Below are 27536 nucleotides of genomic sequence, written 5' to 3'. Positions count from 1 at the left end.
ACATTGCACCGGGCCCCGTGCTCAGCCTACGAGGCAGGGCTGTAATGAGCCCATTCTCTAGGTGTGGAAGCTGAGGCTCAGATGGAGCCCAGCAGCTGAGGGGTGCTCCAGGCTCAAGGCACCTGACCTGCCTGGGGTTGGGAGCTCCTTTCTGGAGGGAGCACCTGAGGTGTTCTCCCCGCCCCTCCTTTCAGGAACTGGGGGTACCTGGCCAGGGTGGGGGCGGGGAGGACCCAGCAGCTGCACCCCGCCCGGCAGCTCTGACAGGGCGGGGGATCAGACGGCCGAGAACCTTCCCCTCTGCCGGGCTGTGGCCTTCCTGCCATACAGCCATGGAGCAGCAGCCACAATCTTGGTAACTCTTTTTTTTTTTATTGCCAAATTCAAATTTACAAGGAAGTTCCAGTTTTCATTTCCACCCTTGTGTTGAGTACCCGCGAAGCATGAATCACACTGGCGAGAGCAGGTACTTCCCTGGAACGGTCCCGGGGCCCGGAAAGCATGAGGTTTCTCAATCCTGCTCCACCCCGGGACAAGAATTATTTACATATTTTCAACTTGGAGGAACATAAGGAACCCTTACAGTTTCTGCCCCCCTGTCATCGTGACTACATTAAATATTTCTTATTTATTGCATCTAGAAAAGAAGGTGAGTGTTGGTCCTCACCCCGCCTCGCGCCTTTTGGACCAGTGCATCTTGAGACCTTAGGGAAATCTAGTGTATGTCTGTAGAGGTGCGTTCCGTCACTCACCCCCGGGTCGCAAGGCAGGTGTTGGGGGGTGGGGGGAGCTGCCTTCTGCAGAGAGCAGCAAGCAGGCCAGGCCTCGAGGGGTAAGGGGAGCACAGAGGGTCTGCTGGTGCCGGCAGGACTATCAATACCCGCTCCTGGGTGGGGGGCACGTGCCTTTCTGACTTTGAGGCGCCCCTGCTGGCAAACCAGAAACACATGTGTTTTACCCCAGCCACTTTCAAAGCTGATGTTTGGGGGTAGATGTGACCAGCTCTGCCCCTGACCTGGCAAACCCAATGGGCTTAATGTGGACTTAGGGAGGGTCTCTGGAGGGGCAGGACTTGGAGATGGAGGGATGGATGATCCAAGTCTGGTACCCACGTGTCACGGGGCCATGGCCCCCGCCTGCCCTGGGCTCGCCAAGAATTCCTGGTTCTACCTCTCTCTGCCCTGGAGACCCAGTGCCTGCTGTCTAGAAGGGCCTCACTGGAGGTGCCCCCACCATTCGCTTTTTGGGGTGCTCCTGAAGATGCAGCTGTACCCAGTGCTGCCAAGACAGTGGGGATCTGGTTGCCAGCAGGCTGTGGGTGGCCCAGGACCAACCCTGTGAGCCCACTTTGGGGGAGGTCTGCCCTTGGGCCAGGCATGGGGTGGAAGCGTGCTTGGCCTGATCGCACCTTCTGCTCAACAGCCCACGGAGGCTGGTCTGCGTTCAGCTCTCCTGCCTGGTGATGCTGCCCCGGGTCCTTCCAGGCGTGTGGTCCCCGCTGGCTGAGACCTTGCTCCTGCAGAGCTTGAAGAGCGGGGTCCACCTGCTTGGGCTTCTTCCTCACAATAATGCCACTGGCCTTTCTTCCTTTCTGCTGCTCCAGAATCGTTTCAAAAGCAGAAGTGGGCGGCCTCTGGAGAAATCCTGCGCCTCATCCCAGCAGAGGCACCAGTGGGGTCCCCTCCCTGACAACACGCACTTTCTCCCTCCTTCTGTCCCCGCCGCCTGTCCTTTCCGGAGGGCTCTGCTGAAAGTCATGGCTTGTCCCTCCTTGCTGGGGCCCCTGGAATTTCTGTCAAAATGGCCTCCTATCTGAGCTGGGTCTTTTCCCCTGATGGTGCTGGCTGGTCTCACCTGCCCAGGGGCTTCTGATGGCTGGAGAGACTTGCCCTGCAGATGCCACGGCCCTTACTTGGGGGAACTGGGTGTTTCCTTTAGGAGGCTGAATCTGGCCCAGGCAGGCCGTGCTTGACTGCAGATGGAGGAGGAGGCGAGGGGGATGGGGTCTCTAACAGGTGAGCTTGCGTAGCATCTTCTGAGGCTGCTTGACAACCCAGCCCGGCCAGTGCTGACACGGTGGGTGCTCACACTCTTGTGGGAACACGTGGAGGCCAGTTCTGCAAGATCTCAACATCGATCAGGGAGGTGAGGGTCACTTGGCTGTGCCTGGTTTGAGCAGAAAGAACATCTTGGGAGCTTTATCGGATACAGAGGAGACCTGGTCTGCACACGCCCAGCCCAAATGGAGACGGAACCAGGGGTTTTCATTACAAAACAAAAATAAACACAAACGAGCTTGCATCTTTACAGCAGCAGCTGAGAGGAAGAGGGACAAAGCCCAGGCTCCTAGGACATCATGTCCTCGCTGCTGGGCAGGGGTTGACCCTTGGGGTGTCCCTGACTGTGGGCACCCACACAGCTGAGCAGCAGGCAATGGCCTTGGAGCATGGTTTCCATGACCTTTTCTTTCCATCAGAGCCATCAGAGGGAGGCCAGAGTCCCTGCAGTCCCACAGAGTTCTTTCTTAGGCAAATGGAGAGATGGTGACAACCGAAGGCCATGCTGGAAAACCGTCCTGTTTGGTTTTAGTCCAGAAGGATGGGGGTGGCCCTGAGCAGGGACCTGACCACAGTCCGCCTTTTCATGGAAAGATCTGGGTGACGCCCCTGGGCTGCCATGGCAGAGAAACTTTTGGCTCTCTCAGCTCTGTGTGTACCTGAGGATGTGCGTCTCTCCCTTATTTATGCTTAAAAAATACTTTAAACTTTCCAGAAGGGATTTCTATCATTCCACAGGCTCGCGGGTTAGTAAGAGACAAAGAAGTCAGAGTCCCTAAAGACAATGGAGAAAGCTGAACACAGAACTCTAAACCGCAAATCCCCGAACTTCAAGGGAAAATGAAAACGAAATCTCTACAGGAATATTACACTTACAACATGACATCAAACCTTAGGGCGGAGGACGTTTCTTTCTTTTTTTTTTTTTTGAACTTTTTAAATAGCTGTTTTTCATCTGCTGCCAAAAGCAGGAATAAATATCCAAAGGAGGTGTTTATCGAAGTTTGCTTTTCTAGAAATTTCTACACAAAGTGACCACGTCCGCTGCTTCTCTGCACACTGGGGATGGTGGCAGAGGACCTCTGAGACAGGAGAGGGGCTGGCTGATGAAGCGAGTGCTGCTGATGGGTCCTGCCGCTGCCTGCACCCCCACACCAGGGGGCCGAGGGCTCTGAGACCCAGAGCCCAGCCCCCTCCCTGAGGCGGCTTTCGGATGATCCGGGTTCACTGGGGTGTTGCCGCTGGTCCCAGCCTGCTCTCAAACAGGTGTGAAGTCAAAGGGGGATTCGAACTGGAGCAGAGGAGCGCGAGGATGGTTTGAGGTGCTCCCTGGGTCCGGGAAGAACTGTGGATGTTCCTGGGGGTTCAGCCGTATCAGGTCCCTGCCAGCGGGGCCACACACGCGCGCGCGCACACACACACACGTCCACCCCGAGGGAGGCCGGCTCAGGGCTCAGCGGGGTCTGCTGGCTCCGGCCACCCGGCCCCCGAGCCTGGGGCCTCTGTACCCACCACAGCTGGGGGCGGCGGCGGGATGCCGGTGAGGGCATGGAGGCTGTGGTGGTCGACGGGCGGGACAAGGGTCAGCGACTCCACGCTCAGCGTGTCCGCAGCGTCCTCACAGAGCAGGGAGATGGTGGGCTGCTGGGCGGGGATGAGGCTGGGCGACAGGGTGACAGTCTCCACATCCGCACTCCTTGCCAGGCTCTTGCCGGGCCTGGCCTCGGCTTCTGTTTCGTCGACGATCACCAACTGGTCGGGGAGGTTAGGCTGAGGCTGCTCCGTGATCATGGGGTCATCTGGGCAAGGGGGGGAGAAGAAAGAGAGGCACACTCAGCTCCGAGACGCTCTGCTCATGCTGGTACCCTCTGCTCCCGTCCTGAACAAAGGCCCGGGGACATGTGGGTGGGAGATGAAGCGTGTGGGGGAACCAGCTTGCCTCCCCCTCCTCCTTCTGGGGACCCACCTAGGTCTGGGGCAAGTCGGCCAGGGCCCAGGGTTACCCTGACTTGTGAAGCAAGGGACACATTTAGGGGCCTGTGCAGAGTGGATTCTGGAAGCCCAGTTCCCCGTGCCAGGAAGCAGCTAAACCGGCTCCGAGTGTGAACCACCTGCCCGAGGAGAAATACATGTTTAGGGAGAGATGGGCTTGGGTGTGCTCATCACCGCAGGCCATTTCTCAGAGTCTATATTTGGTAACAGTGCCCAAGAGGGAACTCACTGCAATATTAAAAAAAAAAAAAAAAGGAATTCTATAGAACTTTTTGGCTTTGCAAAACTAGAACAAGACTTTGGACTGTGGTTCTCTCGCCTGCTCCGGCTCTGAGTGCGGAGTTAGCACCCAGCAGGGGGCTGCGATCACCAGGCCGTACCTATGCTGAGGGTCTCTCCCCTCTCCACCCCCATGCCGGGGCCACCGAGAGAAACCATGTCAGGAGGGAGGGGTGGCCCGAAGCAGTTATTTTTGGAGCAGCAGTTTCTTTCTTCGGTGCTTTTTGAAATCCGTTGATTAGATTACAGGCGAATGGCTTATTTGCTTTTCAAGGAGGAGCGGGGCTGGCAGAGACACCAGCTGGACTGGGGCTCCCTCGTGGGAAACATCTGCCAAGACTTCACGTGCCAGCGATCGGAAAACACAGATGAGAAGGCCGTGGGCATCTCGCTCGGAGAGCAAATCTCCCTTGTTACAGATCCTGGGGTCAACAGGGCTCTGAGCACACTGTGTGGAGTGGGAATCCAAAAGCACTCTGGGCCCTGGGATGACGGCAGACGTTGTTTTTTGGTTCAATGTGATTCCACTTAAGTGAGTTGTATTTTTTTTTAAGTTAAGCCAAAACAAAACAGAACCGCAAACTGAACACAGAGCAAAAGAATGGAAAAACCAAGCGCTAAATAAAACCGAAGGGCGTACAGAATGGGATGAAAGAGAGGAAAGAGGGTCCCCAGCGTGGAGAAAGCACAAGCAACAGATGGGGTTTCCCAAAGGACACATCGCTCCTTCCCAGAGGACTCCCACCCCAGGACGGCGAGCTCAGAAAGGCCGCAGGTCACTTCTGCACTAGGTCCTTTTTCTTTTCTTTCTTTCCTTTTTTTTTTTTTTTTTTTAAAGAGTAGGCCCACAGAAAACCACCACATGGGGCTCTGGGGTGGGGTGGTGTCGGTGGACACGGGTGAGCACTAGTGGAAAAAATGATTCAAGGTGCGATTTGAGGCCAGAAATGCTGAGTAAACAACCCCACACGCTTTCTGGTTTCTCTGAATTTCAGTGAATTTGCTCCACTCAGTAAGGACGCCTGGTGGCGACGGGCTGATTTCAGGCCTTGGGCTCATGTTGGGACATGGCGTGCCCTGAACGTGAGGCTCTGAGCATGGGGCTCACCTGCTCCGGCAGCCTCGCCTCGCTCACACGAGCGTGTCCAGGAACTTATTACGGAAGGACCCACGTGTGGGCTTAGCTGCTGGCGAGGCAGTTTAGAGATGACTAACCATCCAAACGGCACTTCTGTGCCATCTGGAGACAGAGCTTCGGAGCGTTTCCTTCACGTTTTCTGCAGAATTCTCCAGGAGAATTCCTTCTTTGCTCGGGTCTGCACTTGCACGCAGATTTTCAAGAGGCTGGCAAACCTCATTCCCTGAGTCCTGCCCGGGTTTCTGGTGGTGAGAACGATCAAGCGTGTGGGAAGGCTGCCGTTAAATATATTAGGAAACAAACCAACAGATGATGCAGTACACACAAAGGTGGTTTCTTCTTTAGGAAAAGAACAACTTCATAAAAGGATCCATTTGTCCCCTGAAAAAGAGCCTCTCCCTATTTATTTTTTTAAACAAGAAAAATAACCTTTTCTTACCCATCGTCTACAACACTGTTCTTTGTTTCTATCTACCTATCATCTATTTCCTACCCATCATCTAGTTATCTACCTACCGATCATCTTCTATCTATCATCTATCTATTTCCCATCTATCTATCTATATCTACCTACCGATTTTTAAACTAAGAGCTGCTTCCTGAATGTTAGCTCCAAATTTATACATTCAAGGGAAATTACCCAGGGAGGACACCATTCCTGGTCAAGCACAGATCTGCAGTGGTCACTGTGGACCCTCTGCCTCGCTTGCCTGCTGGGGTTTCTGAGCTCCAAGGGCACAGGTTCAGGCCTGACCCAGGAGATGAGGGGAGGCCGGAGCTGGAGAGCCCAACGTCCAGTTCCCGTGAGGGATGCTCAGCCGCCCCGTGGTGCTGCCTCGAGTTGAAACCAAGGCAGTGGGTGCCCTGAGTCCCTGGCTGGCACCCTTGGAGGCTGACCTGCAGCTCCAGGGCTGACGCTTGTTGAGTGGGTGACAGTTTCCAGTCAAGATGAGGATTTGACATGCTCAGGCTGGGGGAGGTGGGACTGAGCGACGTGGGGAAGAAAAGACAGCAAGTAGGAGGGCAAAGCTCAGGACAGGCAGCTTTTAAATGCAAGAGAAGGCGAAGGCTCCTGTCTGACGAGTGCCGCTGCCCAGACGGAGGGCACGGGGCGGGGGGGACCCTAGGGGGAGCACTGCGGGATGGTGGCAGTGACCACAGCCCACACACGGCCGCTATCTGGAGCTCTGATCGCAAGAAGGGCAAACGGTGGAGTCATGTCCACCAGCGTGCTCACGAGTGAAATGACTTGGCCTCCGGGTGGAATGTGATGGAATCCACCACTTAGATACGAGCAAGGCTGAGGAGAGGGGGAGCGGGGTGGGGGTGGGGCGGGGAGGAAAAGGAAAAGAAAAAAAAGCAACTAGGTGACTTCTTTGTGGCTTTTTGCAAATTCTGCCTAGCCCTTGTGGCCTAAACTGGGGGGCCCTGGGGGGAAGGGGCTGGAAACCCCCTTAGCTCAGGGCTTGTGCCTAGCTTGGTGCAGGGCCTCACGGAGGGCAGTGTTTCCAGACTGCCCGGCTCTGCCTCGTGGAGGAGCTGACCCAGCTGAACCCCCTGGGTCAAGGGCCAAGGGGTTCGGTCCTCGAGTGGGATGAGGCCAGGAGGGGACCGGAGCTGAGGAAATGGCTTGGGCGGGCGGCTGGGGCTCCCCGTGCCCTCGCCTGGTGTTCTGGGGGTCTGCAGGAGTTGGAAATGCAACGTGCGGGGCGGTGGTGGGGGGCGTTGAGGGCCCAGGAGGCTAACGGAGGAGACCTGCCTGCAGTGACCGAGCCAGAGGTGCCGTGACAGCTGCCGATCGAAGCACTAAACCCAGTGGCCGCCGTGACTGTCGGCCTCCGACAGGCTGAACACTCGCCGGCGTCCTTTCCTGCCACTCCTGACTAGAGGGAAACACAGCGACAGATCATAGAAAGCTTTTAACAACCGCACAGGGAAGGGGGACACGGAGGGGGACACAGAGAAGTGACGGACGCGAAGCATCGACCACAGCGCGGGGCGGGGGGCAGGGGCTGTGCTCCGGGGGGGCTGCTGAGCAGCCCCCACGCACAGGGGACACCCCGTCCCACCCCCAGCGACCCCGGGAGAAGGTGGGGGCTAAGACGAGCTAAGAACCACATCGTCCGCTCGTGGGGACGGCGGAGGTCTGTCCTGTTGGGAAGGAAAGCCTCGGGGTGGTCAGCGACACCTGGTCTCGGCGATGGAGGAACAGAACTGGCGGCGCGTTAAGATGAAAACCCTGCATCCCTGGGCCCGTCTGAGCAGGGAAGGGTGTGTGGCTGGGCGATCGGAGCTGATGCAGTTAGACGAACAAGTGGATTTCTGACCCCCACTGACAAGGCAGCCCCTGAAGCCACCAGCAGAGCCTCCCGCGACCCCTCCCCGGTCACCCCCTCCCCAGCTGCGAGGCGACCCTCCACCGGCCGCCGCGCTCTGCTCTGCAATCTGCACCTTTGAAACCAAGACTGAACCACAGCAGCAAGATCTGAGGGCAGGCGCCAAGCGGCAGGGGGTGGGTTCTAATCGGCTGCAACAAAAGTGTTAGGAGCATCTCCCCGGGGAGGAAGCAACCGCCCCCTCTGAGACAAACTCGCATCGGGGCTAAGCTTACGATGAACGCCACGGAGCACAACAAGGCGAATGGATGGAACTGTTGGCTTAAAGGGGTTAAAATGATGTTAGGTGTATTTTACCACACTTAAAATTAACGTCACGGAGAACACTGGGGAGAAGAGAAGACGTTTGACTTGGGGTTTTGTCCTTAAGAGGCCTGCCCGCCTGTGGGGCCGGAGACTGGTGACACGCAGGTCGGCCCTGGGCTGCCTGGCGCTCAGTCGGCCCAAGTGGGACCAGCTGGGTGCTTGGGGCTGAAGGTCGCAGGTTCAGACAATTGTCTCAGGGAGCAGGTGAGGACGGGGAGGGGGGGACTGGGACAGGCGTCCAACACGGGGCCATCAGGAGTCAAGCTCTTCCTTCTTCCTATAAACCCTCGGGGGAGAGTCAGAGGGACCCCAGCTCAGAATGCCCTGGGCCTGAAGATGGACACCGGAAAGAGCGGCCTTGGCCTTCACTCTGACTTCATTTCTTAACAAAAAAATTTCCATCATCCTCCTCAAAGTCCCTCCCCCAGAACACAGATGAAACCCAACGGACTGAAGGTCGGAGGCAGAGTGGCTGTCTGCGGAACTTGGTGTGGGTCACAGAGCTCTTAGCGGAGGCTTTCTTACTAGAATCCCACAGTGTGTGCATGTGTGCATATATGTGTGTGTGTGTGTATGCACGTGAGCACATGCATGGGCATAACCCAGAAGATACTTCTAAAGTGTTCCTACTGATCCTCCATGTGGTTCGAAAATTGGGTCTGTTCTCTCTTTCCCGCCATATGTTTTCTTCAATTTTAGTTTCTCAAAACCATAAAATGTTTAAGGAAAAAAAAAAAAACCCTGCTCATTCCAAACCTGTGATTTTCTCCCTGGAGAACAAGCTGAGGCCCAGGAGGCTGGCTAAGCCGGAAGAGCCAGCGACAAGAGGCCGGGTGCCTGGACGCCTCTGCAGCACAGGGCGACTGCTGCTCCCTGCAGAGACTTGAGGATTCCAGCAAACTGTCTTTAAAGGACGGTGGGAAGAGGTGGACTCATGCATCAGGTGTTGAAACCAAACAATAAAAGCCCTCTGGGGCCCAGCTTTGATAGATAAATAATTCACAATGAAAATAAAATCCCCTTGCTCCCAGCTCTTTCTGGTTGGTCCCGTGGTTACCACAGAATTCAGTTTTGACCTCTCCTTCAGTCTGGGGGCTTCCCTGCTGGCTCAGACAGTAAAGAAACCACCTGCAATACAAGAGATACAGGTTTGATCCCTGGGTCAGGAAGATGCCCCTGGAGAATTCTATGGACAGAGGAGCCTGGTGGGCTACAGTCTATGGGGTTGCAAAGAGTCAGACATGATTGAGGGAATACACTTTCACTTTCCCTTCAGCCTAGGGTGTCCTCTGGCCACGCTTTGAGGGCCTTCGCTTGCTAAGAAGCCACTCACGAGTGTCCACGATCTCTCTTTGGTATGTGAAAGAGACTCAGAAGCAGGTGCTCCCCCCACGGAAGGATATCTGTGGGCCACTGGCCACCTGGTGACCTGTCTAGGCGGGTTCCTTCCCCTTCTGGTGACGGTCACTCTGCCTGTGTGGGCCTGGAGCCTCAGCTGGGGCCTTGGCCCTGATGGGCTGTTTCTTGGAGACAGACCAGCCCTTGGGCCTGTATTTGCAAGAATGGAATTGACAGGTAGATCCCAGAGAGGTGGGGGAAAGGAATGGACTTGTCGCCAGCCAGACCCTGGACTGGGCCTTGGGGAACTGACCCAAAGGCCACCTTCTCCAGGGAGCCCTCTAGTCAGCCCCTCATTCTTGGGCTTTCACCCCCAGTGATGACTCCTCTGGGAGCCTTTGGCCCTGCCTGCAGCCCCCAGCTCATAGTTCATAACGGGCCGCTTATCTGCGTGGTCCTCTGACAGACTCAGCCTCCCCACCAGCTTGTACATTCCAGGCTTTAGGACCTGCGCACAGTAGGAACTCAACAAAAATCTGTTCCTTTGGAAAAAGTGAATCTGTCGGGGGTGGGGTACCAAGGCCGAGGCAGTCAGAGGCAGAGGGAAGAGCCTCTTGGGCAGGGTGCGGGGGCTGGGTTGGTGGAGAGACCCTACTGAGTTCGGGTCAGACGTCCACGTGACTGAGGGCCCCATGGGAAGCTGAGGAAATTCGTGTTTGGGATAAACACGGGCCTCTTTCAAACCCAGGCAGGAAACGCAGGGTCCCCTGGGCTGGACTGAGGGCGGAGGCAGAAAGCGCAACGGAGCGCCAAGAGTTTCACACCCTCCTCTGGGGGTGAACCCATGGCTGAGGACCCGTGGCCGTCTGGGGTCCGTTTTGGGCCTGACTGGGGGCCGCTGGGCTCCCCGCTACAGGAGCTGCGCAGTGACCGGGCCTCTGTGAGTGGGCCGAGGCTCCTCGGCTGGCTCGAGAGCAGCGGTGAGCTTCGGGAGGGGAGATGCCTGCACCGCACTGGCAGTCTCCAGCCGGAGCGGGACAATGCCCAGGTCTCAGGGGCGCCCCCTGGAGGCACCGGGACAGACGCAGGGAGACGGCGAGGCGTGCTGGGTCGTCTCCGCGCGTGGGGCAGGGCTCCGGACCTCGGAGGCTGGGCTCCTATCTGGGCCGCCTGCCAACAGCTGCAGCGTCCTGGCCAAGCTGCGAGACCCCTCTGAGCCCCCGTGGTTTTCAGCTTCTCAGTGTGAGGCACACGGTGGCAGAATTCAATGGGCAGGTGTCTGTAAAGTGCTTGTGAGCTGCACGCCTGACACGTGGATTTGGGGAGCAGCGCCTACTGGGGCTCCCTGTGGCGGGGGCACACCCAGAGGGCTGGGCGTGGGGGCCCAGGCCACACTGATGGCTGATAGTGTAAAGGTCATCTCTGCTTTTCATGGACGAAAGTCAAAGTGTTATCGCTCAGTCTCTGACTCCTTGTGACCCCATGGACTGCAGCCCAGCCTGCCAGGTTCCTCTGTCCATGGGATTCTCCAGGCAAGAACACTGGAGTGGGTAGCCAGGCCCTTCCCTTCTCAGGGGATCTCCCATTTCCTTCTCCAGGGAATCTTCCTGACCCAGGGATCGAACCCGGGTCTCCGGCATTGGCAGGCGGATTCTTTACTGTCTGAGCCATACAATTCCAGGTTTCAACCCCATGGGTCAGAGAAAAAGAACACTGGGCTCATCTCCTAGTGGACAGCATTTCCTGAGTGCTTTCGTGAGCAAATCCTGACACGCACAGTGTGGCTTCAAGAGCACAGAAGCCCTGGACTTTGCTAATTCCGGCTGCAGAGGGCCTGGCAGCTACTTTCCACCCTGGAACTTCCTGGACTCAGAAGGCTCTGGAAACACAGGGCCAGGGATGCTTCTGGGCCAGCACTGCGCCTTCAAAGCCCACTTTGAGGACAAGCGCCCCCGCGGCTGGGCTGCAGCTGTTTGCTGTCCAGGCTGGATGGGCTGCGGGGTGAGGCCCTGGCCGGAACACCTGCCCAGCTGACCCTGCGGGGGAAAGTCTGATGACTTCCAAATCGGAAGCCTGAACACTGGGCCACCACCTGGGCGGACATCTAACCGGGACACGGGAAGAAGGGTACCCGTCCCAATAGAAGCCTCCCGCCTTGTTTCGTCCTGCAAGGCTGGGTAGGACACCAGGCAGAGGCTGGCATCATCGGGGTAGACCTGCCCCCCTAGGGAACATGGAAACGCCATGGGCTGTTTTCTGGATGGACCTGGCGGCTGGAGGTTGGGCATCACAAGGAAGTGAGCAGAGACGCTCCTGGGGCCTGCCGCCCCAGCCCCGGCGCACCCTCTCCTTGCGGGGATCAACAGCTGGCTCCTCAGTTGAGAGGGAAGAGCCAGCCGCCCCACAGGCCGGCCCTGCATCGGGAGGTGAGTTATTTCAGTGTCTGCAGAGATCTGGATGGGTAGGCTGGGCCCCAGGCTTTTACTGTCAGGCAGCATAAAAAATAGGGCCTCCAATGCCCGCCTCTGCAGGCCTGCCGGGGACACACGGATCGGGAGCAGACAGCTGGGGCCAGACCATCACTCATCTACCTGACAGCGGCTAACAGCCCCCGTGTTTCAGCGAGGAGGAGACACGTCATTGGCACCGAGCAGGGGGTTGTGGGGGGTAGGGTCAGAGGCCAAGAACAAAGAAACTAGCGCAAAGTGCAAGGTGGGCAAGATGCCAAGCCCCAGGGGCCACACTCAGGTGGACCTCTGCACACCCAGGCCCGACTTTGATAGCGTGGTTCTCTTCTGGCTTCAGCTGGAGGCAAAGAAGTGTATGGCTCTTTGGTTCATTTAGCTGTCGGCTGCGCCTCCTTAAACACAAAAGGAAGGCGTACACAGCGGCGCCAGGAAGAGACCTTTCACCCAAAATGCAATTGGAAGTCTGTGTGTGTGTGGGCGCATTCGACACAGACACAGAATGGTGCACACGCCAGAGCACGCGGGCACACACGTGTCATGTCAACACATGACCCTGCTCTCAGGCCCTCAAAGCCAGCATGAGCCCAGGCTTCAGGGGGAGGCTGAGGGCTGTCCTTGGCTTCTGAGAAAGCTCTGTCTGGATTTCCCAGCTACGAGCCTGGGAACGGCAGCAGCAACTGCCTGGACACGCAGCCAACCTTCAGTCGGGCTCAGAAATAGCTCAGAAAGGGCGGCCGTCTCTCCCCGGGGTTGGGGCAGGGAGGGGAGCAGGTGCCGAGTGGAAGGGGGCTCTAAGTGAGGTGGCTTGAGAGTGACCTTGCTGCTGAGGCCCTCGTGAATGTCCATCAGAGATGGAGGTAAGGGATGCTCATGGGAGGAGGGGCGGGGGTGCCCTGAGCCACAGGCGTGGAGACCAGGTGCGGTTAACCCTTTGCTGAGAACAGTGGAAACTGAAAACTCCGGACAGAGGGCTGGGCGCCCAAGGGGATCTCTGCCTGTGGTGCTGAGTGGCGGGTGGCCAGGGGCCCTCAATTTCCCGGCACCGTGGTGGCTCCCTCCCCGACACACTGTTTTTGTCAAGACCTGTCAATCCATCAGTCAACAAGGGTGTGCGCAGGCGTCCCTGAAATAACAGTGGGTGGGGGCTCTGGAGGGGACCCCTCAGGAACAGGGAACCACACTGAGGGTCCCCAGGTGGGGGTGCAGACCAGAGTTATGGAGGTCCCTCAGATCAGAGACGTCCAGGCCCTCCAGACCCATGGGTCACCCGCCGGGGTGTAAAGCAGCGGGCAGGCGCAAGGCCCTGCTCCTCTGGCTGTGTTCAGGAGCCGTGGTGCTCAGGAAACAAGTCTGGCATCTTCATTTCTGGGATCTCACACGCTGCAGCCAGGGGCTCACGTGTGAGGGTCTCAGAGAGCTGGGCAGACCACGTGCATGTCTCATGCCAGGCTCCTTGCACACAGGGTCTCTCTGCACCACACCTGTGCTGTGTCAGTCATAGGAGGGCAAGCTGTGACTCCTGCCCATCCTGACAGACTCCCCAAAAGACCGTCAAGAGGCATCCCCTGGTCACAGACGACTGGACGGCCCCAAACCAATTTAAAGAGGAAATTGGTATGTTATGGAGGGGGAAAAAAAAAATTAGAGACACGATTCTTTTGCCAGAGTTCAAAGCATCACGTCTGGGAGACCCCTCCTTGCGATACCTAAGACTCTGGAGGTGACAGTGGGATGAATTGAGGCTGGGTCGCCCGCTGCCCACCCCTCCAGCTCTGCGGCCCGGGCACCAGCCCGTGAAGGGAACCATTCCTCGCCTGCTGGGGGCCGAGCCAGCCACCCACTGCTGATGGCACGCTGGAGTGGACGCGGAACCCCGAGTGGCAGAGTCCCCAGACACGGCGGCGAGGGGCAGCCAGGGACCTCAGGGGGTGGGGTCGCAGCGTTTCCTCAAGTCCCCCCCCACCGCACCGTGTTCCGCGGCCAATACCTGCGGGGCTCTGGGCGGCTGAGGGGGTGGATGACGAGCTGGCGCCTCCAGAGTCGCAGTGGCTGGTGCTCCCGCTGCCGCTGGGGCTCCCGCTGGCCGATGGTGAGGGCGAGGACAGGGAGGACGAGCTGTGCTGGTTTATGCACTGGGCCACGGCGAAGCCTGCAAGGCAAGGCGGGAAGCTGTGACCCAGCGGGGCCGCCAGCTGGCCTGGCAGCGGGGGCCGCCTCCCCGGGGACTGTGTGTGAGGTCCCGGGCAGGGGGCAAGCCCCCGCCTTGAAGAGGAGGGCTAACTGACCCAAAGCCAGCTCCTTCACGGTCTGGGTCTGCTCCCCAGAGTTAGCTGAACTCGCCAGGCACGGGATGGGCCTGGACATACTTCGATGCCATTTCGTGGGTAAGGGTACAGACAGCCATAGAGCCCAGGGCGCGCGTGTGTGCACGAGGGCGTGGGTGGGTGCGTCGCTGAGCCATAAATCAGTGCCTGATGCTGGCTTAGCATCGCGCCAGCTCCACCCTTGAAGAGGACTCAGCCTCGGGGCTCAGAGGCTTCCTGGTGACGCTCACAGAGGGACTCGGGACACCCTCGCCACCAAACCGCGGGGTCTCTGCTCACGTGGCCGAGTCCTGCCAGAAGCAGGGTGCCCGACCTGAGCTCTGAAGCCGCCCTGGGCGGAAGGGGAGACCCTGAAGATGCCCCCTACCAGGGACTTGGCTCTGCCCTGGCGGGTCTGGCGTTAAGTTTGGTGCGGGAGGGATGCAAGTTCTGGTGAAAAGCAGGCAATTACAGTTCGGCTTGTTCCTCTGAGCAGCTCTGGGGTTGAGGATGGGGCTGCGGCCTGCCCAGCCCGAGGGAGCGGAGGGCCCTGCATTTTGGAGACTCACAGACCCTGGCAAGCCCTGCCTGGCTCAGCACCAGGACACGCGCCAGTGTCTGTCCCAGCTGTGAGCGCGAGGGGCGTGGGTCACCGACCTCTCCCCACCCGGCTGCTGCGGGGAGAACGCCCATCCAGCCTGCTCGGCCCTGGGTGCTGGGCATGTGGTGGGAGCGGGCTATTCTGAACGAGCCACCCCGGAGCGCCCGGAGGGAGACTCCTGCCTCCTGTACAGGGCTTTTCTAAAGGGATGTGGCTCCTGATCTGATCCACGAACCGCCCGGGAAGCTCCCACAGAACAGGCTCCTTGCGGATGCTCCTGGGAGCCCAGGCAGGCTGTGCTGGTTCCTGCCTCAGCCCCCCAGGAGCTCTGTGCCCCTGCTTCTGCAGCAAGTTGGGGTGGGGATGTGGGCAGGGCCTTCCCCCCGCTGACAGCAGGGTCCCCGACCTCCTGGCCAGTCACATCAAGCCTCCCCAGCCCTAGCGCACTCCTCCGGCCCCGAGCCCCACGCGCGCCTGCCACCAGCACCCACTGACACTTCTCCCAGCAGGTTCTCCAGACCTGACCCGCTTTGCTCAGAACTCAGGCACTGTCCAGCAGGGGTCCGAGAACTAGGGCCCTCTGTCTGTTTGGTAAGGCAAGTTCGACTGGAACACAGCCGGGCCCTTTGCTACATTCTGCCCTCGGCTGCTCGCCAGCTACACTGGCAACGCCGAGTCGCTCCAAGAGGGGCCGCCAGCAGGGCCCCAAAGCCTGAAATGCTTCGCTCCCGACCCTGGATGGGAACAGCGGGCATGGCCTGGGAGAGGGTGGGGGCACCAGGGAAGCCTGGGCTCCATCCTGGTCCACTCGCTTTCCAGCCCTAGGGCTCTGGCCAGTCTCCCCACTTCTCCAAGCCTCCTTGCCTCCACCCCCTGGTGGGCAGGTCTGGGTGGAGCAGGGGTGGGGGTGGGGTGGGGTGAGGGAGTTAGCAAGGGGACCCGATGCTCTGTTCCCACCTCAGGACTTGGGGGAACCCACACCCAGCTGCCCCCGTGGAGCAGCTCTTTTGTCCTGATGTTTGTTTAAAATTATTTTTGTCTGAGGATCAAAAGCTGGGTCTATTTATACCCCCAGCGATGTGCTGGCATGCGGATGTGAAGCCTGGAGGGGGCGTGGCGGTAAGCTCCCTGCCCCCGCCCCCGCCCCCCGCGGAGCAGGGCAGGACTTTGCAGGAAGAGACTGGGGAGATGCTGGTGCTGGCGACTGGGGAGGTGGGGTCGGGGACTCAGCTTAACTACCCCGAACATCAAGGCAAATCCAGACCGGGAGTCAGGAAGATTCCCGGGGGTGGGAAGGGGTGTGGGCAGCCACAACTCCACAGAACCAGCTTAATAGTGGCTGACTTCTTAATCACTTCAAGCGGTAAACCCCCAAGTACACAAGCTGTTTACTTGCCTCGAAAATGAATCACTCCCTAACAAATCAAAATGTCAGGATGGCTTTCCCTGAGCGGCTTATGTATCAGAACCGTGAACGGAGGGGGCCAGAGAGTATGGGAACTGAGTTGAGGGTAAGCCGACCGTGTTACACTCTGGACAATGCCCCAACCTCGATGGTTTGGCGGTCACCAAGGCGGTCACCTACCCCTTCTCTTAAGACATGCGTCTTCTCTGTCTTCTCTCTCAAGCTCTTTAAAGCCCTGATTTATTATGGTAAGACATGTGGGGTGGAGTGCATGGGGGAGCCAAAGAGACGCTAAGACTGCAGGCAGGACAGCCAAGTTCTTTCATGAAGGGAACGGATTCGGGGTCAAGCCATAGATGGACAAAAAATATGGTGCACCTCCGGCAGGTGCTAAGAGTTAGAGAAAAAAGGAACCCCACCAACTGCCGATAACACCCATTCGCGGGTCTAGCTGGGTGGAGGCGGCTGAAGGCCTCTCTCCCTGGCCTGCTGCTCCTCTCCGTCCATGGCGTGGGGACCCAGAAAGCCTTGGTGATGTCTTCTGTTTGCTTGTTTGCTTTTTAGCCCAGTAGCCCCCTGTGCAGTTTCCTCCAGCTCCTCCCCAAATCGAGCTGGCAACATTTTGAGAGCCGGTTCGACCAAGGGCGCAGCAGAGAACTCAGGGAAAGAGCCAGCGGTCGGGGCTCTGGGCCTCCCGCTCTTGCTTCATCCTGTTCTCGATGAACTAGCTTTGCTGGGAGTGCCAACGGGCTCTCTGGGTGCGAGTTAAACACACATGGGCTGCCAAGTACTTGCAAACTCACAGATGCGCCAGAGATAATGGGACCAGGGCACAGGCAAACAGGCCTCTGTGAGAGCTCCCCCAGCAGATAAAATTCTTGGCCCTTCCCAAGAAGGTCTCAAGAATAGCCTGTGAGATGTGAATGGAAAGGCCATATGGATCTTCATGCCATCCGGCTGATCCCACCTTTAGAAACGGATGCTGTGAAGGCACTGTGAGTGGGTGCATGGATATTCAAAGCACTGGCGCATGTGACAGGGAGCTGGTGACAGCCGAAGCAACGCACCAATTAAACAAAAGCCAAATAAATCCTCCCACGCCCGGGTGACGAAATCCTTGGCGGCTGTCAAACATGCTGGTATAAAAGAAGATGAAGTGTGGAGGGAAACGCTCAGGACATAGTAAATAAAAGAAGGTTTGAAAAAGCATGTCCCATCTGCTCCCACTGTTGTGAAAAAATAAATAAAGATTTAAAAAAAAAAAAAAAAAAAAGATCTGCCTTCTGATGTAGGGGACATGGGTTTGATCCCTGGTCTGGGAAGGGAAAAAAATTAGATCATGGCATCTAGTCCCATCACTTCATGGCAAATAGAAGGGGGAAAAAGTGGAAACAGTGGCAGATTTTACCTTCTTGGGCTCCAAAATCACTGCAGATGGTGACTGTAGCCATGAAATTAAAAGACGCTTGCTCCCTGGAAGAAAAACTATGATAAACCTAGACAACATATTAAAAAGCAGAGACATCACTTTACGGACAAAGGTCCAGATAGTCAAAGCTATGGTTTTTCCAGTAGTCATGCATGAATGTGAAAGTTGGACCACAAAGAAGGCTGAGTGCTGAAGAACTGATGCTTTGGAATTGTAGTGCTGGAGAAGGCTCTTGAGAGTCCCTTTGATTGAAAGAAGATCAAACCAGTCATTCCTAAAGGAAATCAACCCTGAATATTCATTGGAAGGACTGATGCTGAAGCTGAAGCTCCAATACTTTGGCCACCTCATGTGAAGAGCCGACTCACTGGAAAAGACCCTGATGCTGGGAAAGACTGAGGGCAGGAGGAAAAGGGGACGACAGAGGATGAGATGGTTGGATCTCACCTGATCTCATCCACGACTGGCTGGATGGCATCACCAACTCAACGGACATGAGTCTGAGCAAATGCCAGGAGATAGTGAAGGTCAGGGAAGCCTGGCGTGCTGCAGTCCATGGGGACGCAAAGAGTTGGACACAACTTAGCGACTGAACAACAACAGCCATGTAGCCATGGAGCAACTAAGCCCATGAGCTGCAACTAGAGAAAGCCCTCAAAAAGCAATGAAATGTAGTGCAGCCAAAAATTTAAAAAAAAAAAAAAAGACTTTCCTCATTAAAAAAAAAAAAGTTGCTGCCAATTCATCTCAAACTTTTCACAAAAAAATAAAAAAAAAAATTCAGACTCTGTATCTTTCCTTGTACGGAAAGAACAGTGTTAGTTGCTCAGTCGCGTCCGACTCTTTGCAACCCCATGGACTGCAGCCATCCATTCATGGGATTCTCCATCCAGGCTTCTCCATCCATGGGATTTTCCGGGCAAGCACACTGGACTGGGTTGCCATCTCCTTCTCCAGGGGATCTTCCGACCCAGGGCTGGAACCTGGGTCTCCTACGCTGCAGGCACACTCTTTACCAACTGAGTCGCCAGGGAAGCGCTCTCCTTGTACCGGGAGCGGAGCAAACAGACTGGAGTGGAAGTCGTGGGGGCACCAGGCGGTTTACTAGGGTGAGTTTTAATTTTTTTGGTGCTTGTCTGAATTTTCCAGGACTTCTACCACGTACAGCACTTTTAACCAGAAAAAGAGGGGAAGGATGAAGGAAGGCACCCCGGGGCAGGCCGAAGCTGCCGGGTCCCTAACATAGACCTTCGATCTGTCCTGGCCTCTGGAGCTCTCTCCCCTGGAATCACTAAGAACCGGCCCAAAGCTGGGGCCAGACGCAATACTCTGGAGCAGGCGGGACAATGGTGAAATGCATTCCCCGCTTTCCAGGAGCCCCAGGCTTTACAGGGTCAGGCCGGGGTCTTCCTGCTGCCCTCTGGCCCTGTTCTGATAGTTATTCTGGGAAGATGAACTCATGAGTAACTCTCTGGCATTTGTCAAGCACACACACAAAATACCACGAAAAGGTCAGTCTGCTATTTTAAGTCCGCTGATAGAGGGAGGGCTGGTCTGCAGGTCAGGACCCCTCATGATCTTGGATGGGCCCCCCATTCTCTGTGAGTCTGTACATTTTTATGAGAAACACAGTACAGTGAGTGAGGCTCTCTGCGCTTAAATGGTCAGTTTTCTTTTTCCCTAGAAATTTGATTTGAATCCCACGGCTTTTTGGGGACGTGGGGAAAGTGGAAGACACTGAAAAGTGCACCCTGAATATACATTGTGCACCACTACTGTTGACAAACCTAGACAGCATGTTAAAAAGCAGAGACATCACTTTGCCGACAAAGGTCCAGATAGTCAAAGCTATGTCCAGCAGTCATGCACGGATGCAACAGCTGGATCATAAAGAAGGCTGAGCATCCAAGAGTTGATGCTTTAGAATTGGGATGAGATGGTTGGATGGCATCACTGACTCAATGGACGTGAATTTGAGCAAACTCTGGGAGATGGTGAAGGACAGGGAAGGCTGGTGTGCTGCAGTCCGTGGGGTCGCAAAGAGTCGGACACGACTGAGTAACAACAACAACGCTGTTGCCTTTGGGTGGAACACCCACTAAGCTTTCCCCATGAGAGCAAGGTTGCCATAGAAGGCAGTGTCCAGCACTAGCCAACTGCAGCCCAGAAGCTTGCAGGTATGTTTGGCTTTGCTCACATCTCGTTTGTGCTTTGCTTGATTTAGGCACTACCATTCATACATTGGGAGATTCTACATACAAGTCTGGGTTTCTGGCTTCTTAAAAAACAACGACCTGGCATCAGTGGGCCCTATTCCCACGTGGCAGCAACTGGAAGAAGTGAGCAGTTCCCTTCCCCTCCCTAACTTGCCTGCTGCTCGTAGGCATTTCAGTTATGAATCTCGGCTCTTTATCTTTGGATTCTTGGTCAAATCCATGGGACCTGGAGAAGGAAGTTCCAACCCCCAGTGACCTTTCGTCAGCTCCCTCCTCCAGCCCTACCCCTCACCTTTCCAATCAGTGGGGGCCGGGGAGGGCCTGTGGAGATGGGGCCCCTGCCTCTTGCAGCCCAGGGAGGTCTCAGACTGAGTGACACGAATCCATTGCTTGGACCTCCCTGGTGGTCCAAAGAATCCGCCTGCCAACGCAGGGAACATGGATTCAGTGTGGTCTGGGAAGATCCCGCATGCCACAGGGCAACTGACCCCATGTGCTACAACCACTGAAGCCTGTGCGCCCCAGAGCCCGTGCTCTGCAACAAGGGAAGCCACTGCAGTGAGAAGCCAGAGCACCGCAACTAGAGAGCAGCCTTGCTGTCTGCAACTAGAGAAAGCCCAGTTTCAGCAACGAAGACCCAGTGCAGCCAAAAAAAAAAAAAAGAGAGCGAGAACGACTTGCTCTTGGCCTCAGCTAGGCTGTTCCCTCAGTCTGGAATTCCCTTTGGCCTCTTTTCTGCGTTCACAAATCCCTTCCCTATCTTTTAAGGCTCAGACAGCTCCGGGCCAGCTTGGGCAAGGGTTTCTGCAGTCAGTGGGGCTAACTGTTCTTTCCCCTGTGCTCCCAAAGCCTAGCCTGTCCAGCCTTGGGGCCCCATCAGCCCACATAAGGCATATGCCCAAGTAGGGCAAAAGCAACTTGACTGCAAAGTTGCTTTGCTATTATGTGCAACAACTATCATTATTTTAACAGCTAGCACCTGGAATCCTCGGGGGTTCAGAGTGCTTTGAACAGTGTTTCTGATACTGTGAGCTTTCCCCCAGTACCGATTCTCCCCTTCATCTGCAATTATAGAATCTGACAACTAGGCACAGCCCTGTGACTAAGCAGTGGCCAATGAGATAGAAGTGAAAGTGACATGTTTGGTTTCTAGGAAGGGTTCTTCAAAGGAAAGAGGTACGCTTTCCTCCATTCTGCTTCCTGAAACATGGATGCAGTGGTTGGAACTCCAGCAGCTATCATGGCCCATAAGGATGAATCACATACTAGGGACAGCAGAGCATTGGGCAGGAAGGATCTTGGGTCCCTGATGCTTTTGTGGAGCCCCTGACTCCCTTCATCCAGGATTCCACTCCCTTAGAGGTATATAAACCCTTTGGGATTTTTGTCTTCTGTGCAGTTGGACCTAATCTTAACTGCCAGTTGTTAAAAAACTTCGGTAATGCAGGGGTGTGAGCTGAGCTCTGTAGGGACAAGGGACTGGCTGGCCCTTGCACTTCCTGGGGGAAATCTGGGGTGGTAGAGTAAGGAAAAAGAGGGGGAGGAGCAATTGAGAGGGGACCTTCCCCACGACCCCACAAATCTTTAGGCAATATTCCTTCAGCTCTTTTCTTCTGCGGTGCAAGTGGCCTTTTTGGGGGAGTACATAGGAAAGGAACCGAGTTCCCATCTGGGTTCACACCAGGCCACACAAAGATGACGCACAAGGGCCAAGACCTGGAAGCAGCCAGGACCATGAGAGAGTCAAGGGTGGGGAGGATTGCACGTGTGCGGGCAAGAGGACTGAGGGGTCTGAGCCAAAGTTTCCTAAACCCTGGAGAAGCAAGGAGGCCCCGGCTGACCTCTGCAGTCTGCCCAGAACTTGTGCTGTTCTGCGTACTATGATTCTATATAGGAGATACTGGTTATGTGACTGACATGCCACTCTATCAGGTTGAAGACTGGAAAATCTGAAGACTACCTGAGCATGTGGGAGATTCAACAGAGACCTTTCAGAGAGCTGAAGGGGCGGGAACCCCACTGGTTTAGACTTCATCTCAGGGACTGTGACCACTGAACGGCAGCAACCTCACACTAGAGCCTCACCCGTTATAGGCCCTCCTACAGATCACCTGCTTCCAGGGAGGATGCAAGGTGGCTGACATCTTAAAAACCAAACCCAAATAAATGCCATGGCTACTAAATACTAAAACTACTAAATACTGAAAGCCACGAAAACACAAACTAAACAGTGAGACTCCAACAATAAAGGTGAGTGGAAAGTGAGAAGCTACATCAGAACAACTTCCAGCGAGGGGAGATCGACGTCACCACTTGGCTCTCATTTCCTGGGGGGCCAAGACCTCAAGGAACACTGTCCTAGGGGACTGAGCTCTCATGGCATCCCAGCTCATATTCGAGATTCCTGTCCCATTACACCCTCCTGGGCAAGGTCCCTGAAGGCAGGTTCCTGGAAGAATCAGCTGCCTGGCTGGAGACGGAGCCTCATTCTGGAAAGATAATGTCACATCACAGCATTTTGCAAATTTTCTTTTTTTAATCTCGACAGTGAGATTCTAGTTTATACGCGAGATGAAAACAGAACTTCCCTGGCTGCAGGGTGCCTGATCAAGGGTAGGCTTCCCTTCTCCTGTTTCTTCTAGAACGAACCTCTGTAGAGCCTGCCTGTGAAAATCACAGACAAGTCAGCTGGGTGGCTCAATGCCTCGAGTCTACAGGCTGCAAACTCAAGCAGCAAGGGCTGGACAGGTAACAGTGGTGAAAGAGAAGTGAGGGGTGAAAGGCAAACAGTCTCCTCCACTTGCCATCTGTTTTCCCTTGTTTGATTGCAACATGGGCACTGAGAAATCACTTTCTTCTATCAGGAAAATGAACCTGATTCCTGGGGCATTCAGCCTGTGTCGGGGAGACAAGAGGGAGTGGGGGAGACTGGGGAAAACTGGAAACTACAGCTCTGCAGCCCCTCTGACTGCTGCTGCCTGAGAAGGCGGCCACAGCTTTCCATTCCTCAGGAGAAGCTGGTATCTAGATCTTGGTGTAAAACTTCCTGATTTTTAAAACTGCTGACAATTCACTTCACATTTCTTTAAAAAAAAAGAAAAAAGAAGCAGGCAAGCCCCAGGCAAACCAAACCGAGCATGTCTCCCGTGCGCATGGTCCCTGCCAGCTGAGACAGGGGGCATCAAGGCCGAGATCCTGACATGTACACCTTCTGAGTCTGAATGACACGACCCTGAGTCAATGAAGGCTCACATGGATGTGATTCAAAGAAGCCCAGTTTCCAAGAGACCTCTTTCAGGATATAGATTCAAGACTTGAGAGGGAAGAGCCGTCCACCCTGGCAAAAACCAAGCCTTGCTTCTCGACAGTCTCGGCTGGAATGAGGGCTGTGGGGGTGGGGGTGCCCCACCCCCCATCAGTCTTTCATTAGCAAATTCACCCCGGGGCCCTGGCTCAGGTTGTGAGGATGCAGCGTCCGTATTTTTCTCACCGCTCCTCGATGCTGGGAAACAGTAAAAATAATCAATTGGCCCCGTGACCTCGCGCACAAAGCTGAAGACGGCAAGTGCAGCCGTGGCCCGATTTCCCCCACCCTCGCTGGCTCCTTCCTTGCTGGGCCCCTTCACCTCCCCCCAGCGCAGCCTGCCTGGGCCCTGGGGCCAGAGAGGAGGCGTTGGGCTGAGGCGGAGTGTGGGACTCCGCCTTCGGGTGGCTCTGGATGGACTGTATGTCGTCTGCAGGGTCTACCGGCGATATCAGAGGCTGGCTTTGAAGCCTCTACCTCCCCGCCTCACCCTCCGCTTTCCCCCGCCAGATGAGAGCAATGGCCAGCAGTGGGGCTGCACCTTGGTGGCTCAGATGGTAAAGAATCCACCTGCAATGCAGGAGACCAAGGTTTCATCCCTGGGTGGGGAAGATCCGCTGGAGGAGGAAATGGCAACCCACTGCAGTATTCTTGCCTGGGAAATCCCACGGACAGAGAAGCCTGGTGGGCTACAGTCTATGGGGTCGCAAGGAGTCGGGCACGATTTAGCAATTAAACCTCCAACTAGCAAAGTCAAAGTGCCTGCAACTGTTCAAAGAACATGGGGGGCGCAGGGCGAGGACTCGGCTTCAGAGTCAAGTTCAACAGCCGCGTACCCACTGGGCCATGAGTGGCCAGGCGGTCACCTAAGCCTCCTCTAAGGAATTTGCACAAAAATAAAAGGATCCACCAACAGATCCCCTCTGTCTCCCCGTAGTGAGTCACACGATTTACTGTTTCGGGGTTGTGGGCACAACACTCTGGGCTCTAGGGCCAACACTCGGCCACCCTGCAGTGGTGACCCTGAGCGATTTCTGATCTGTGTGTGCACTTCCTGCTTGGCCCAGGGGGCCGCTCTGGGAAGAGGGCATTTCTACCGCCTCCCTCGGCCAAGCCTGGACAACCTCACCACAGGCGACGCCCTCCATCACTGACGGGCAGGACCTCAAAATGCTTAAAGACTTTTATTTCCGGTTGTTGTTTTTTTTTTTAGGGGATAAATGTCCAACATATAAAAATAGCTGGAAACTTGCAGAATCTTTTAACCTATAGCTGTTTATCCTCAGATAAATCCTCTTGGATTTTAAAGACTATACTTGAAAACCTGCAGGAAAGAAAAAACGGTCTTTCAGTATCTGTTCTCTTTGTGCTCTCTTGGTCCCAGCTCTGCCCCTCAAACTGCACTTGTTCTCCGGTGACGCCTCCCTGTGGGGGCTGCCACCCATGGAAGAGACCTGGGGTCTAAGTGGCCCTCTGGCTGCCCGGGGGTGTCTTGTGAACGTCAGCCCCTCGTGTGCTGCCCTATACTGCCTTGGACACGAGCCTCTCTCCAGGCCACGGGGGCAGGGGTGCTGCCGGCAGGTGGGGACCACGCTGGACTAGATCTCCGAGAATCTCTTAGAGGAGCGTCCCCTGAAGGTGGCCAGGACTTGGGCTTTGTTCCCAAGGGCCAGGGCCCTGCCTTGCCCAGCCCCTGCCCTCTTCCAATGACATTACCGTCTATACAATAGTGAGAAGAGAGCTCCACAACAGTCTCTCAGCAGAGGTATTAGAAAGCCCACCAGTGGCCATCTCGGCTGCCTCTTAACTGAGGCAGGAAACAGGGCTGAAAGAGCAGCGAGAGGGAGGCCCGTTAGACAGCGATCGGGGGTGCTTCCAGATGCAGGGAGTGGGTCACAGACCCCGGACTCCTGGTCCCAGCAGAAGGCCAGAACCACTGGCCAGGGCTGAGCTGGGTCAGCTGCAGCCCTGCGTGCAAAGGACAAACAACCTCCTGAGGTTTTCAGCGGGCCCAAGGCCCACTGATTCTTTCCAGCAAGTCTCCACCCCATCGGCCCAGCTCTGTACGCTCAGGCCGCGAGTGGGTGACGCGTGCTGACACGTGCTCCCAGCCTCATGCGTTCTACGAGGGGGCCGTGTGCAAGGGGGCCAGGGGACCAGTTTTGACCTTCCGCATGTGAAGTCCACACGTACTTAACACAGTCCCAGAGCACTCGCCCACCTGTGGTCCTGGTTCCCTGTGCGTGTATGCAGGACCGTGGGGTGGCTTCCTCCTGCAGCGGGGCCACGTCAGGGTCTCCGGCCACGCGCCTTAACAGATTGGGGTTAGGCCAGACGGACAGGCGATGACGTCGGCCGACACATCACTGGCAGTAAGGCCTGGAGATGCTATCTGCAACTACGTGGGGCAGGTAGGATCAGGTAGTGTGTGAGGAGCCACACACAGAGCAAGCTTCAAAAGCCATGACCGAGGTTGCTGAGTGGATGGGGCTGTCACCTTCGGACCTGGCAGTGCTGTTTGAAGCCGCCAGGCGGACGGGGGACACAGCTATGGGAGAGGACACCCGAGAGCAGATACCTGACTCCGCGGCTGTAGTTCCCACTCTAGACACACAGCATACAGGTGTGAAGGGAGTTCGGGGGTCTGGGCACCCCGCGTGGCCATGTGACCTCAAGGAAACCACTTAGCCCACAAAGCCTATGGCTCTCACGTGTAAAGCAGGTGACCACAGCTCCCCTCAGAGGGCCCAAGAGGAGTGAACAAGTCGCGACGGTCTAAGGGTTCAGTTAGCATGAGCTGTTTTGACCACTTAGCTGGCATTTATGGTACAACTGGAATTTGGGCCCAGTGAGGCAAGAACTGGGGATGTTCGTTTTTAGGAGGGTCTTCACACCTGGGGGATGTGTCAGAAGCAACGGCTCAGCTCAACAGAGAAAACGGCACAACACACAGCAGAATCCTTCCTTCTGTTCGCTGTCACAGAAGCAGGGCTTTTAAAAAGTAGCTGTCAGTATCTAAGCTTAAGGGATGTGTATTAAAACAGTATATGAGAAAACGAGCTTCTTGTTACTTCCACCTAGATTCTTGAAATCTCATCTGTTAAGTTTGGGCTCAAGACACGCCTGACTGGGGACTTCCCTGGTGGTCCAGTGGTCAAGAGTCCACATTCCGATGCAGGATTGACACGGGCTGGATCCCTGGTCAGGGAGCTAAGACCCCACGTGCCACTGTGTGTGTGTGTGTGTGTGTGTGTGTGTGTGCGTGCATGCGTGCTCACATGTGTGTGTGCTCACATGTGTGCATGTGTGCTCACATGAGTGTGTGCGTGTGTGCTCACATGTGTGTGTGTGCTCACATGTGTGCGTGTGCGTGCTCACGTGTGTGTACCCCTCTCTGGCTCAGATTCACCTTTTTGTTTCCAAAAGGTAGCAGCTTCAACAAAATGTTCAGGAGTGATGCTGTCACCTAAGGAGAGGTGTGTATCTTCTCGATGGAAAACGCCTGAAAAGGAGGCTTACAGGGGCTTGGAGGGGCTTCTCAGGTGGGCTCTGGTTTCTCCTCTCTGCTTCCTTGCCAATGCTAAGCTAATGCGTTCGACGTTACAATCACCCTGGCTGTTCTGCATTTGTAGTTTTGACTTATTTTTTTTTAGTATTATTAATATTTCATCATAAAAGTATTGATTTCCTTTAACTAAGAGACTTTAAAGTTTGCTGCATCCTTAAGCATGATTTTATTATGTCTTGGGGCCAAATGTTTTTTGCCTCCCCCCAAAGGAATGCGTTTCCTTTTATATAAAGTGTGTCAAGAAGAAAAAAGGAATTGATTCACAGAATTCTGCCTCATAGGCAACTTTTAAGGAACGCATCTAGCATGGGGCTACTTGGATAGATGTTTCCTCAATGTGATGGTAGTGTCTCATGGTTAAGCCAGAAGTAGGAACAAAGCAGAAAATTTATATTAAAATACAAACCAGCTCCAAGAGAAGGTAACACAGGAAAATGAAGACAACTCTAGACATGACCCCAAAGCGTAAAAACTCCCTTTGAATGCCGAATGAGTCGGAAAAGCTTGTGTCCACACTCTCATCACTCTTCCTGCCCTTCAGAAAGTCAGCAGAAAACAAGCAGAAATACTGCCACTCTGGGGTTGCCTAGAGAAGGCTCCGTTTTCCTCTGTCTTTACAGCACCGGCTGCAGAGTTAGGGAAAAAGACGCTGGGTTTTACAGACCCGTCCAGGAAGCGGGCGGAGAGCAGTGGCTGGCAAACCAAACCAGGCGCTCTGCAATGTTTAAATATTGAG

The 27536-nt window shown here is 55.6% G+C and overlaps 1 protein-coding gene across 4 annotated transcripts in view; it reads right to left on the bottom strand.

Annotated features, from left to right (window-relative positions):
- Positions 1-352: 352 nt before the first annotated feature.
- The window catches only part of CLEC16A (C-type lectin domain containing 16A), a 232009-nt gene continuing 204825 nt past the window's right edge, over positions 353-27536 (bottom strand). For 3 of the 4 annotated variants that reach the window (XM_043914310.1, XM_043914312.1, XM_043914311.1), the window contains 2 exons: positions 13962-14123; positions 353-3856 (listed from right to left, as the gene is read on the bottom strand). In XM_043914310.1, the coding sequence (XP_043770245.1) occupies positions 3504-3856; positions 13962-14123 (515 nt within the window). In that variant the 3' untranslated portion in view covers positions 353-3503. Of the gene's footprint in view, positions 3857-7225; positions 7350-13961; positions 14124-27536 lie in introns of all 4 variants that reach the window. The other variant, XM_043914313.1, reaches the window with a different exon arrangement.

This window comes from Cervus elaphus, chromosome 10, assembly GCF_910594005.1.
Source record: "Cervus elaphus chromosome 10, mCerEla1.1, whole genome shotgun sequence".
NCBI classification, from domain to species: domain Eukaryota; kingdom Metazoa; phylum Chordata; class Mammalia; order Artiodactyla; family Cervidae; genus Cervus; species Cervus elaphus.
The sequence above is the reverse complement of the archived record's forward strand: the minus strand, read 5'-3'. Positions and strand labels throughout refer to the sequence as shown.